This window comes from Lycorma delicatula, chromosome 4 (genome assembly GCF_047948215.1).
Source record: "Lycorma delicatula isolate Av1 chromosome 4, ASM4794821v1, whole genome shotgun sequence".
In the NCBI taxonomy this organism is placed as follows: domain Eukaryota; kingdom Metazoa; phylum Arthropoda; class Insecta; order Hemiptera; family Fulgoridae; genus Lycorma; species Lycorma delicatula.
In genome coordinates, this window is record NC_134458.1 from 42063102 (window position 1) to 42078652 (window position 15551).

Here is a 15551-nt window from a genome sequence, read left to right on the forward strand (position 1 = left end):
ATGTAAAGCAAGGAGATATAATTTACAGAGTTACTAATCCTCGTACTACACCCACTCCTGAAACAGATACTGAGGGCAGTTCTTCAGTTACATTACCTTCAATGACCTCAAATAAAAGTGATAAAAATGAAGATTATGATAATTATGATTCTAAGAGCTCAGATGTTACACCTTTCTCTTCAGAGACAAGTTATGAAGTAACATCTAAAAGTACTATAGTAACTTCATTGCCAATTGGCATATCACAGTTAAATGATAGTATTAAAAATATTAATGACAAAAATACTACAGAAACAGTTATGCCATCATTACAGACCATTTCATTCATCCCTCAATCCACCTTAAGTACACTTTCAAGTACTTCAGTTACCAGAAGCAATGAATACATAACAGTGACCTTAAATGAAACAACTCAGCCTGTAACACAGAGTCCTGGATTTATTACTAGTGTGTATGTTGATAATAGAAGACAACCATTTGATCTAACATATTTACCAACTCAAAGTGTTATTAGAACAGTACCACCAGTTATATTTCATGGAAGCATTTCAGAGATCCCTTTTCAAAAAAGAATATCTTATAATAATTTTCAACGACCAAATTCAAATTATAATAATGGATGGAACCCACAATATCGACATGGACAAGATCATGGTCGATATGTAGGAATACCCCCTTCATATCCTTCTAATCAAAATCATCCCCTAGATTCAAGAAGAAATTGGCCGACTCATACAGCTGAAAGTCATCCAGTTTTTGTATCTAATCCTTTACCCCATATGAATGTTCATAAAACACCAATTGCATTGCCACCAATTCAGCTGCCCTCTACTTATGTAATTAACAACAACCCACAAGGATTACAAGGTTCCAGCCGCATGCCAACAATACGAAATATTGCTTCATCTTTAAGGGAAGGTATGATTTAGAATGATTACCAATCATGTGGCCTTTTGAATTTTTTTTTGAAGCAATCATTTTGAATAAGTTGCACAGCATTATAATTTTCACAATTTTTTACACCCAGGAAAGTTTCAGATTCAGTTTTATATTCTGTCATTAATATGAAACCAACTTTAAGTATTGCACTTATACCTAATCACTATTAACTCATAAATATTAATTTTTTCACTTGATAGGTTCATTTAATTTTCACTAGTTTTTATTTACTAAATACTGTGTGTTAAGCACTATTTTTGGTTTTCAGACTGAATTGTAATTTTTTACATAGATGTTTCAGGCACTTAGGCATGTAGTTTTCAGAATAATTGTGATTTTATGTGTGTTTATTACTTATTTTTGTTGTTACATTTATTTTATTTTATTTTGCCTTAAGGAGATATTTGTGTGTATACTGAATTTTATTTTAGTATGTTAGTACCTTTTTATTTGATTCTATTTTTACTTTCTATTTAAAAGATACTTCTGTTTCTACATTAGTGATTGGTAATTTGTTTTTTTAATTTTTTTTAAATAGCTCTGTAGTCCCATGATCATTGGAATGCATCAATACAAATTATAATTTCAGTAAACTATTCATTAATAATTACATAAAACATAAATTATCTGTAACATAATTTTGTAGAGCTAAAAAATATTTTAAACAGGAGATTTTGCTATGTCTAAAATAAAAATTGTTTTGCAAATTTTTATACTTAAAAAAACCATCTTTTGATATCTTGTGACTTTTGACTAAGACTATTTACAGTTTTACTTATACATTTCAAGGTATTTTTATTATTTTTTAAATAAAAGTAATGTACTATCATACAATAGATTTAGATGAAGGAAGAGGAGATAACACTTATTTAAACTTACTTCTTCTTCATCAGAATTTTCTTTAAATATATATTTTACAGATTTAGGCATCTTTTTGAAATTATCAAAATTATAAAAAATTCTAAACAAGACCATGGTATTTGAAGGGATGAACCATCTATGGATAAGATGTGATTTTAATACAGAATAGTTGTGCCAACATTATTCTCTTGCTCAAGCTCCTTATTAATGGGTATAAACTCATTATATATATATATTTTTTTTTTTTTTTTTTACTGTATGTAGATCTTAAAAAACTGATCATGGGCAGATCAATCTATGATAGTTTTTGCATTTGATAGTATTCTCATTTTTCGGTACTTAAAAAATCAAATTCATCTCCTAATTTTGTGGCTTTTGTTTTCTCAAGATTCCTAGTGTAATTCCATATCTGGTGTATCTTAAACACTGCTTGAAGGATTACTGAATTTTATTCTCTGTATTGCAAATATTACTGTAAAAGTGTTTAAAAGGTCTCTGTCAAGTGCAAAAAATATGCTTTAAAGCAGAAATTATTCTATTTTCATCAGAAATATCTGATAAGCTATATTTCAAAGAATATCAAATTAACCTACCAAACGCTAGTATTAAGTAACTGTATTTTAACCCATGAGGTGAAGTGTAACTTTTTTTACAGAGTATCTCTGCAAATAGAATGTTTGTATGAAAATGTTACAACCTTGAATTGTTTCACAAACAAATTCATACATACGTGAGTGAGTGAGTGTGTGTGTGTGTCTCTCTCTCTCTCTACCTTAAAATGTTCATTACTGTAATGGGCCTTAACATGTGTTATATTACAATCTTGACGGCTCTTTTGCATCTCTTTCTTTTGATATTTTGAAATTTTAAAGGTATGAGAATTATTTTCAGTTTCTTAATTGCATGGTTTGTTTTTCATTGGATATACTTGTGTTTACTTTTATCGATCTATCTTATAAAATATAACTAAAATAAAAACGCTGACACTTTTAAGAATGAGTAATTATATAATACTAGATGCACATTTTGACTGTTAAACAGTCAATATTAGACACAGGGAAATTAGCAAAAGTAAATGTAAAATTACAGGATCCAGAGCAAGACAGTAAGACCCAATTTATATCCTAATGGTAGATAATACTTTCTCACCTTCTACTTATTTTCCATATCCTTGATACTTTTTATCAGTTCTTTGGATGTAAGATTGATCCTTTTTGTTTTTCCATATTGAGCCATAAGAAACCTCACCATAGAATCTGCCTCAATTTAGACTGCATAAATCAAAAGTGAAATGTTTTCTAAACTTTAGTCTAGAAGACTTAAACTTCCCCTCAAACTAGCCAGTCCATCATATTATTCTTAATGTTGTTCGTAGTAATTAATTGATAAATTAGAAAATTGACAAGGGTTAATCAAGCTTGACTTGTTAGTACTCTCCTGTGGTGAGTACTCTTGTTGTTATAGTTCTTTCATTAGTATTATTGTTTCTTACTTATTTATTTTTCTAATTTTTAAGTTATACCTTCGTGTTTGTTTATTTATTTTTTGTTAAAGCCCTATATCTACTGACAATTGTTATAAATGTTAAACAATCAAAATGTGCATCAAGTTTTGTATTTTTATTTTTTATACGTTAATTTTTTTATTATATCTTTCTATCTTATAAAATCATATTTTATGCAAGTTAATGAACTTGCATAAAATATGATTAATAGGTAAACTGAATACCGGGTGATTCAAAAAGGACTTCATTAACTTATTAAAATCATTCATATTAATGTCAAGAAGAGGTTTCACCTTTAACAGAATTTAATTATCAACTTTGTAATTATATGTGAAACACTATAATGAGGTAGTTGAAAATGCTAGATTATTTACACTTCCTTCTTTGATTCTATCACTTCATATGTTGTAAATTCTTTTTAGTCCACTGTAATTAAATTTATTTTCTTCCATTACTATACTCAACATGGTAGTAATTGTCTGTAATGTCCTACTATAAATTCATACTAATCAACTACAGAATAAATCTAAAACAAAATTAAATAGTGCCTTGTCAATTATATATGGCAGTTATACAGAATATAGAAATAGGTAAACTGAACACCGGGTGATTCAAAAAGGACTTCATACATTTAAAAGCTTTTAAAAATTTATTGAAATAATTTACAGATTCAGTTGAGGTCTCACTTCACAGCAAAACTTATCAAATAACTCATGTAGTTCATTAGTACTGAATTCGGCCACCAGTAAAATCCGAAATTATCTTGATACTTGATTTCCAGGATGGTGGATTAGTCATGATGGTCCAATTGCATGACCACCTCGCTCTCCAGATTTGATCCCGCTACAGTTTTTCTTGTGGGGTTTCATTAAACATCAGGTTTATGTACCGCCTTGCCTGCTGATCTTGTTGAGCTAAGACTTCAAATTAATGCCACAGCTGTAGAGGTAAAGTTCAACTTGCTGGCTTCTCTGGAATGAAATCGACTTGAGATGGGTTGTAATTCGCATTACAAATGGAAGCCATATCAAACCAAAGTGAATGTTGGGTGATAAACTTGATATGTTTTTCAATGAAATGTGACCTCGACCAAATCTGTTAGTTATCTCAATAAATTTTTAAATGCTTTTAAAGTTGCAAGTCCATTTTGAATCGCCCATTATATGAATAAAAAGTTTGGTAGAATTTATATTTAAAGTTGATAACTTTAAAAGATTGTCTTGTGATTTATATTCATGGGCTTCATACATTTTTTATACGTTAAAATACAGTTTCAAGAATATATCTGAAATTATTATTATATGAAATTTTTCAGCCAAAAAAAAATCGACCCATTCTCTCAAGAAGATTTTTATTTTGTAAAGGTTTTTGAAAAAAATAATTATACATGTTTTTTATATATAACTGATAAAATTCTATGGAAAAGCTGTGTAATAATGTCACATATAATGATTGATGAAAAATTTTATTTACAAAATTTAAATTAGTAGGAATATCTTTGAATAAGTGTGTATTTTATTAATTAATATATCTTAGGAAGCATCTTTTAATCTTGCACTAACAATGCTTGTGTTATTCACAATACTCTTTCGTACTTGACTATTCTTCCTTTAATATATTTTATATATATGATATATTAACTTTTCATTTTTTATTAAAATAAAAAACATATTGAATATTTTTGTATAACCTACAAATAATCTAGACAGCTTCAATGAAGACTTAAGAAATTCAAAAATATAAAATATTTTTGGCATATCTATCTACATGTAATATAGCTTAGTGTAATTTCTCTACTATCATAGACTACTGAAGCATAAGAAATACAAAAGACAAGTACTGTTAAACACTGCCCAAACAATCTGCACAGCTGTCATTTTGCTATCAATATCTAATATTTATTTTCTTTGGGCAAGTGAGAATATATTTAATTTAAGTATAAATAAATCTACCCCCATTATATATCATTTTATGTAATTTTTCTTTATTACCCCTGTGGCCAGAACTGTGTTTACCTTAGTAGAGTAGGAAATGTTGCTTTTCATTTCCAAAATTTTGCTTATTAAGTTTTGGAAGTTTTATTCTTGTATAAGATTGCTCAGTCACTCCCCTCCTCAAAGTTGCAGTGTCTTAGACAACCATCTACTTTACCTATATGATTCTGTATATAAACCAAATAAAAGAGCACTCAAGCATGTTATGTATATACATGGTTATTTCCCATTACCAAACAGTTTCAATTGCAAAGAATGAAAAAAAAATTATGTAACACAACACTTGTACATAAACAAAAAATAATTTAATTATTAGTTTCAGAAGAAAGAATATATATTTGTTAATTAAGTGTTTTTTTGTTATATTATTCAACAAAATTATAATAAAAACTTCTTTAGAGTGCTATCATTATTCTAAAGAGAATAAATCACTAAATTAAAAATCAAATAATTTAATAGTGTAATTTAAAATCACTAAATTTAAATAATAAAAAAATTATCAGTAAAAAAAAATAAAATTAATAAAATTTATGTAAGGATTATTATAAACATAATAACAATGATTTTATCAGATGTTTTGGAGATATTAGTGAGCTTATTTATTAAATTATAAAAATTAAATAATTAAAAATTAAAACCTTTAAATAAAAACAAAACTCAAACAAAGTAAAATCATGTGCCATCCATTTCACTGAATTTACTCTATTTGTGTGTATTTTATTTACTCTAATTTGTGTGTGTGTGTTAAATTTCCATTGTATAATGTATCAGGTTCAGTATAAGTATAATAATCTAGAATTTCAGTTCATTTGGATTGTATTACATTTCTAATTACACTTTTAAGGAAAATAATTAGTGGAAATATATAAATAACACTTTCTCAGAATAATATATTTTGTTTGATTATTAAATTTAGTATTTTGGCCAGTGTTATCGGAGAATTGATAATGTGTATTCTGAATAAACTCCATTCTATCTCCATTGTAAGATAGTTTATTTTTAACTATTGAACTAATTTCGTTATTCGTCTTGTAAAAACTAATACAGATTTAGTGTTTAATATTCATAAAAGCCCCCTGTTATTATAAAGTGTTCAAAAATTGATTGATGAGAATCAGAACTTAATACTGTAGTTATTTTACATTTAACAAGAAATTTTTTTTAAATTTTTTCCACAAGTAATTGAGTTAGGTTAAAAAATAATGAAAAAAGACATTTCTGGAAATGAATTTTAATATTGGAATGAAACTTCTTAGATTTACAGAAAAATTATACAAAATAAATTAAGATCACCTTCAATTTTTAAGAGTTATTATGAAGCATGTCTTTTATTTTCAGACTCATTGGTAATACATTAAGTGTGCAAAATAATGTTTCGATTTTTATTTGCTATATTGTTTTAATTGTTGCATTTATTCCATTTGGTTAGAAAGAATTTGAATATATACTAATTTTTTAGGCATGTGAACAATGATTTATTTGTGTCCATTACCTTAAAAAAGTACATTGTAACAGTCACAAAGTTTTTTTTTTGTTTTTGAACAAAAACTTAATCCTATTATGAAAGAGGAGATTTAAAAAATTGTTGCAAATTAGGGATCATTATCAAACATTCTACTACATGATAATATAATGACAATCATTTTTTTACAACTTTTGTAGAAAAAGATAACCACTAAAAGTTTAGGAAATGTTATATAGTTATTTTTCTTTTAGTGTACTGTAATGTGTAATATTATTTTGTTTAGCAATCTAAGTTTTATTTTCAATCTTGTTGAAATTGTCTAACTGAGATCTGGTTAAAAGTTTAAATAGTGTAACTGTAAACAAAAAATGGAACATTAAATGTTGAAATCTTAATCCAAACTTTCATTAATGAAAATCAAGTCCACTTCAATGAAGTCTACATTACAAGGTTTATACTGCAGTTACTTTTATTATTTTATCTTTTGCAGAACGTGAATATCGATGCTTAGGTCAATGGGTAGAAAATGGTGTTACATACACCTATACACAGAGAAAAGATATTGGCATTTATGAATGCTTTGTTGGTTCTATTGTCTCAAATAATGAAATTTATATTAAAGAAGCTGGTGAACATTGTGAGAGAGATGTGGACCCATTACATCTTGGAATGAAACTTTCACGTATAGGTAGGTAAAATAATTTAAAACATTTGCTTATTTTTGTGTAACATAAAGTGTACAGGGACTAGAAATATAATTTCATAGGTTTTTTTATTAAACTGTTGAAAACACTGTTTATTAAACTGTTCTTTAACACATCAAAAGCTGAAGACCTATTTCAATTTTACTGCCCCAAATTTTTTTTTGTCAATAAATAATTCACTACATAAGCTTACAGTTTATGAGTAGGAATATGATATAAAAATTAAGTTTGAAAAATGTTAAGCCTAAGTGGGATTTGAATCTAGAACCTTCCAATGAAAAGCAGAGATGCTATCACCCCAATACAGAGATTAGCATCATTTATAATAAATTACAGTTTATTTTTATTTGTAGATCCAGTATGAACCCAAACTGTAGTGATTTCTTGGTCAAACTGTGGCTTGAGCCATTTCTTGCATAAATGCAGTATATCTTTTCTAAATTCTGAATTATGATCTATGTATGATAATTTTTATTTTACTTTAATTTCCTGTAATGGTATTCATTAGATGCTAAAATGGTGAAAATATGAAATTGCCCTCAATGTCATTTAACTCTGGTGAATGTGAGAACTGGTCTGTTACGCATGATTTCAGATGTTGGTGTTTTTCATAACTTCACAACTTTTAATTTCCAGACTGCTACTCTATGAGACATAACAGATGGTGTAAAACCATCAGGTTGTAAGAGATGTAATTTGTCGTTATTCAAGACTTACAGACTCTAAGATTTTTTTCAGTATATAAAAACCTTACTATACTGTTTTTGAAATAATGACCAATAATTTATGACTGATGTCAATAAGATTATCTCTTTTTTTTTACACATAACTGTTATTTATTAAGTTGTATAATGTTCATAAACTTTATCATACACATTAATTTAGCCTTACTTTAGCTCAGTCACAAACTAAAAGGTTGTTTACCTTTTTGAGCCACAATATATTCATCTCTAATTATGATATACTAATCGTCATTCTTCCGACCCATCAAGTAGGACTGCAACTCATTACATAGGTATCTCCTTTTTCATGTATTTATTTTTTAAGAATGTGAGAATGAAGGGTGCTGAGGGTTTTAACATCAGAATTTCTGCAAGCCACTACAGAGGTAAAGGATGTAGTTGTAACAACTGAATTATCATTTTGGTAGTGTAATAGCTATATGATCATAAAGATTTTTTTATGAAAATCTGAAAAAATAATTTCTGACTGTGGTAATGTTTTTTCTTTTTATCATTATAGATCTTTAAGTAATTATAATTGAATATTGCATGATGTATATTCATTCTTCTATTCTAAAACATTTCATGTTTTTTTTATAGAGCTCTTTCATTCAACATATCTCTATCACCTTATCAACATATCACCTATGATTCAGTGGTCTATGAATTTTGATATTTTTCATGTTTTGATTCTTCAAATCAAAACAGTGCCTCAACTTCACATTAGGTGCCATTTAAAAATCATCTTATTTATTTTAAAACATTATAATTCATAGGAAGGCATGTTAAGTGGCAGATTACTAACAAAGTCTATAAAACAGTCAGCATTATGTTTCTATCTTGTAACTGTACTAACTTTCCCAGAAAAATTCCCAAATAATCATTAATTTAGATTCAGTAGTAATCCTCATGTTATAACAACATTGAAATAAAAAATGAATGAACATAACATATACCAAGATCCCCTGAGTATAGTGAAAATCCATACCTTCTTATACTGCAGCTGCTATTGTTCCATATATTGATGTGGAAGAATAAGGTTAGTATTTATAGGCTTTTAATTCTTAATACCAATTTTAGACAGAACTTAGGGATTATTTATTTAGTTTTTGACTGAATGGAAGAACACAGATTTTTGACAGTTACTCAATACTGTCAAATGAAGTTATATCAGTAATTTACTTATTACATTACTGGTTTTTTACATTAATAATTATTAATGTATTAATAATTATTACTTGTTAAACTAAATAAACTATGCTTCAGAGGGAGAGAAAACTGTCATGTACGCCTAACTCTAGATGTAATACACCTCAGTAGTGCTGACTAGGATTTTTATAACAGTTGATGGTAAATGTAGGTTCCAGCTGATAATTGATGATAATGATTAAGGCTGATAATACTATACATAAACTCATTTGCACCTATGTTTAAATATTGTCTTAGAATATACACCCAGTTGCAATGAGACAAATATGAAATTACTTATCTGAGACTAGACAACAGGATAAAGATTCTAGATGTCTACACCAAGGAAGCAATGTAAAATCACTCTGAGAAAGAAAATTTACAATATCTTAGAGTTGTCTGATTATGTTTGTAGGTTTATGTGCAGGAAGTGACCTGAGTCCAGTTCCTTGGGATAGTAGTTCTCAGTACCCTTATACTCAGCGACCTCCATCTGTTACTTGGCATTCAACCCCCCGACAGCCTCATGTAACCAAACCTTGGAAGCCTATTACAGGTAAAATTTTATATTTGTATTCAGCGTGTTGTTAGATAATTACTTAACTTAATATTACCAGAAAAAACAACCATAGCTGTGAATTTTTACTGGAATTAATGGGTTGCTTCCAGTTTAAACTTTTGCTCCTCTTCAAATAATGAGTGACTCATTCGATGATAATAACTAGTCACCAGGATATGTGTGCAACTTTATTTAGACTGGGTAGCTAGCTGCCTCCCTTGTTCATGAAGTAGCAATGTATATGTAACTATGATTCAACCAAGGTTTGACAGGCTAGGATGAATAGTTTACTAGAATTCTATGAAAAATGGTAGTTTAGAAGCAGAACTGAAGTACCAATAGCATTAAATTTAACTACTACAGCTAGACATTGATCAGTCGCTTCCTTACAAAAGTCATATGAATAAATGCTGATCTACCTAAACATCTTCTACAATAGAAAATAACTTCTAAACATATTATTTAATAACTTTTATTTATTTTTTAAATAAACTATCAAATATTATATATCACACTTACATGAATTGAGAATACATTATGATGCATATTTTTTTCTTTCAATAGATTTTATTAATAAAAAAATTAAAAAAAGAATTGTGTATATACATACATACATATATATTTTAACAAATGTTTTGTGTTTTTGCCTTTACATTAATTTAACTTAAAATATTGTCATCAAAGGTTCATAGATATATTTAAAAATCTCTAAATCTCTAACAAAAACTACCTCCCATACTGTTTAGATAGAAGACAAACCACACCCAACTTTACCAAATTGTCACCTTATACTTTCTTTCTGGGAAAAATACCGTGGGAATTGGTCAACCGCTACACTGGCCAAATCTTCAAAGCTGAGGAGGGAAGTAGGCTCTTCAGCTTTGCTTCTGTATTGGAGCTTGATGTGGTGGGGTTTCTGAGGGTTCTGGTTCCACTCTAAACATTGCACAATAAATCAGAGTTCATTACATGTAAAGCTAGGCCTTAACAAAGTCAAATAACTCTGACTATTTATGTGTAATCAGCCCAGAGGCTGGTTTAATCTCTCTGCTGCTACTATCAACTGCTATCAAAAACTACACAGCACTAGAGAGGTGTACCTAGCCTAGAGTTACAAAATAGAATGTCCAGTTCCTTTTCTCCTCAGGAACATACATTATCAAAATACCAAGATTTCACTTCTCATAATAGCTGCATTAAGTAAATAAAATTATTTGCTGCAGAATTAATATCCCTCTACTATATTCTGACACTTCATTCAGCCTGGAAGATTCATGACCAGCGAATATGTACATAAGTACAATTAGATAAATCACCAGATAAAATTAATTGTGCTAATTATTCTAAGAAATTATTATATTAATTATATAAATGTGGTTAGACTTACATGTTCATTATGATAACAACTTTTATAGATTATTCAACATCATCAGCTGGTTAATTATTTTTTATTAATTTTTAATTTTAACTATTACAGTATAATCTTATGGCAGAGAGAAATACAAAATCATTTTTAAAATTTTACATGCAATTAAATAAAAATAGAAATATATTACATTTTTTAGCCCAGATCTGTGTAAACAAGTGACTTACCATAAATAACTTTCCTAGATATATTCTGGCATGCCTCAGTTTGTTGTAAAAAGTGTTAATAAAACTTTTTATAAAAAACATATTTTTCAGTACTCCACTAACATAAGTGGCTAACTCCAAAAATTAACAGTTTTAGTAAATACTAAATAGAAATGTATTTCAAAATTGTTTTAATTATTTTACAATCATTATTAGTTAATTGAAGTAATTGTTTTGAAATTAGTAAATTTTGAATTTCATTCACAGAATTAGCCAACTTTGTTTCTGTTTCGGTTGGACTCTGGTCACTTTGTTTCTTTTATGAATCAAACACAAAACATATGAACTCCAGTAAAAACAAAAATAATTAATTAATTCATCAAAATACTGTAAATAAATTTAAATGAAAAAAAAAATGAAATAACATTAAAAGGGAAAGGTAGTTCAAACAGTTTAAAAATAATAACTGGCTAAACAATAAAAATATCTAAAAAAAAAGAATTAGATAAAAAAAATGAATTATCTTCTAGCATTTCATCACATAATTCTTCCCCTTTGTGTAAATCTATCTGTTCTTGTAATTTACAGTTATCTCTTTTCTCCCCATCAATGATCTGCATCTCTGACATTACAGTTTGGCTTCTTTTTCACAGAATTTACTCTTTTTTCTACATGCTATGAACATGTATGCTGTACTCATTTTCTTTTCTACATCATTACTTCAACCAAACTTTGTTTGTTCCTTTATACATTCTATTAAATGCATTTGTTAACTACAGTTCCTTGGTTTCATTATCTCGCATGTAATTTCTTTTTAATCCATGAATTGCAATAAGCTCTTTTTATTCAGGGTTTTCTACCAACTGTCAAATTTCTATCTTAAGTCTCCTATCATGCTTTATAGTTATTTACTTTAAAATTATCTGTTTGTTTTCTACAATATCTACTCATATAATAACTTTTAAACCTGTTTTTATGGTTGTTCAAATTATAAATTCTAATAATTTTGTTAGTTTATATTTTTTCACTGTTGGATTAGTGTCCGCTCAGGATGTATTTTAAAGTTCATAATGCTGGTTTCAAAATCTCTGCCTTACCATTACATACTTTCTCCTTCAAGTATATCCTTTTTCTATTGGTTTTTAAAAGGTTAATCACAATTATTCTTTTTGCTCAAATCTAATTCCTCTTCCATTTCTTTGGCATAGTCCAAATTTTTCAATTATTCTATTTATTTATTTCTAATTTGCTGATCCAATCTCACATTATTATAAAATTGTATATTTTATTGGATCATCCTTTTTTCATGTTTACTTTCCATCTCCTTATTTTTTGGTTAATTAGTTGGCATATAAAACTGCCTTATCAGCATTAGTTGGAGCTCTGAGTCCATGCAAAATAAAAGGATTCTGTCTTTGTGGTGCTTTTAGTAATACTTATTTTTTACTTATGCTTTCTCATTATCTAATTATGTGTTAATTATTCCATAATCTCCTGACTGAAAACCCTGCTACACTGTCCTCCTTAGCTCACTAGTTTCTACAACCTCTAATCTGAATCCACCCATTTCTAGTTTCAGATTATCCAGACTTCCATTCTTATTTGAACACAGACTTATTCCAACCTCAGAACTGAGGATGTCATGATCTCTAATAATTATTTATTTTGAGAGGTCCCTTCCCAGTAGATAGAATGCAAAATACATTTCCTTAGAAGACACAGTTATAATTTTCTACTGTTTTCAACCATACACTATTCAAAGCCTACTGAGTATTAAAGTTTAAGTTTTAGTTATTCAGAATGTATTACCTTCAGTTATTTAGTTTTCTTACTAGCTGTTAATAGAGCTAGCTACATACTCTTTTCAATAGCCATTTCTTAATCTAATCTGTATAGATAACCACTTTTTATCAAAGCACCTACCTTTACAAGCTATCTACTTGCAAGTCCCCCTACTAACAGTAAGTCTTAGGTCATTTAATGGAGCTGTCTCTATATGAGTCATAAAAGTAAAGTCAGTAAAAAATTCAAACCATCAATGTTCACACCTGCTCACTTAATAAGAAACTTTATATTGTAACTGATTTACACATTAACCCTATATTATTATCCTACCAAAAGTCTTTTACAGTAATATCATAGTCTTTTTTTTAAGCATATTAGCAGAATGTGAGGAGGAGTGGGGAAATCTGGATTCTAGATATAGACAAATTGCATAAGTTATTTTACATCCTTACTATATTATGTAATCATCTGTTTTTTCTAATATATTGAGTAAATATATATATATATAAAACATGTAAAAAAGTTGTAGTATGTAACTGTTGTGTAAAATTTTTACCATGATGGAATTAATGAAAGATATTCTTAACTGCAAAAATTAAAAATTTTATTCTCTTTCTACCAAGTTTAACTGTTTTTTAAATAACGTTAATTTTATTAAATGTATTTAATTATTGTTTTCAGCCCCACCCAGGATAAAAAATGAAGTATTAAACAGTGGAGAAAGGAATGCGTCATTTTGGCTTACAATGTGGTCATCGTGTTTCCTGTCATTGGTTCTGAAATTTCTAGTCTATAATAATAATTATAATGTACTCTAGTTATGTTTTTTTTTTTTTTTTTTTTTAATTAAGCAGAATGTTTATAATTTATATGAAAATTTGTTTACCAGACTGAATTTATTCAATACAAAGTGTATTAAAAAATATAACTTCATGACAATTTTATATCTGATACAGATCTAGCCATATTTATTATTTATGTATATTTTTTTATACAATTTATGTTAATTGTAATTACTGTATATTTTTATAATAATTATTATTATTTGTTTTTGTAACTAAGTTGAGTGAAATATTCTGGTTTATATTTATTTATTTATTTTATTATTTATGTAAATTAGAAATTTAGCACAATATTAGCATGGTTTTAATCACAGACTGAACAATTTATACTAAGATCAGAAAAAAATTTACTGAATCTTTTGATATATTTTTGTACTACTAAAACATGGATACACGTTTTTAAATTTCCAAAAATTTTATAGCATTTGTAAAAAAAAAAATTAATAAAATATTTTATTACTTTTTATTTATTTTTATTTCAAATCGTAATATCTGTAATTCCTCTCATGAGTTAGATTCTGTGACATCTTCTGTGGGAGTCCGACTGAATTCTTTTTTATTTCAAATGGATACTACCATCCACCACATAATTCTGATGATGGATGAAATTGTTTCTTTAAAAAACCCTGAATCTGTTCTTAATTGGCTATTAAATTTAATGGAGGAAAATTAATTTTTATTTCAGTAAATGTGATCAATCCAAAATCATTGATATTATTGTGTATGTTAGAAGATGAGCATTTTTACTGAAAATGCTAATAAATATATTCCCATTTGTAATAAAATGCATATCTCATAAGAAATTGTGGATTTGATGACCATCTGCTTCTTGTAGAGATTCTTGAGCTATCCTCTGGGATATAGCCAACATATATATGATAGCCAACATATGATTTTAATTCAGTCCATAAAAGTGGATTTGATCTTAGTAGGAAGTGGTAAACTGCATCTGTTGCAACTTGGTGGTGCCACTACACTTGCAATAACTCATGGAGTAGCATCCTGGAAATTGAAGGTGTGAAATAAAGATAAAATGTCAATGGCTAAAACCATATTTTATCTAATAAAATGGTTCTTGTAGATGATTGGAGTTTAACATTAGGTTCAGTAGCAGTCATTCCCACTCAAAAAAAAAAGTAAAATTAAAGTAAATTTTTAAAAATGTTATCTGGATTAACATGAAATGATGAATTAATGATTTTTTTAGATTCAGTACTGTTACAACTTATTTGAAACTCGTAATTTATGTATTCCAGAATAAATCTGCTAGTGGCTAGAATATGTGGCACGATCAGAGAACATCTGTCTGTTAAAATCTTAGTAAGAACACTACAGCTTTTTGGACCAAACTCTATGGCATTTTAAGGTGTTTTGAGCAGTGTGGTGGAAGGGGCTGCAGAGCAGAAAGCATATCTT

The 15551-nt window shown here is 27.9% G+C and overlaps 1 protein-coding gene across 2 annotated transcripts in view; it reads left to right on the forward strand.

Moving 5' to 3' along the window:
• The window catches only part of LOC142323319 (uncharacterized), a 154230-nt gene extending 139668 nt beyond the window's left edge, over positions 1–14562 (forward strand). Inside the window, exons 11-13 of one of the 2 annotated variants that reach the window (XM_075362799.1) lie at positions 7254–7451; positions 9793–9933; positions 13975–14561. In XM_075362799.1, coding sequence (XP_075218914.1) covers positions 7254–7451; positions 9793–9933; positions 13975–14111 — 476 coding nt within the window. In that variant the 3' untranslated portion in view covers positions 14112–14561. Of the gene's footprint in view, positions 1–7253; positions 7452–9792; positions 9934–13974 lie in introns of both variants that reach the window. The other variant, XM_075362800.1, reaches the window with a different exon arrangement.
• Positions 14563–15551: the final 989 nt, after the last annotated feature.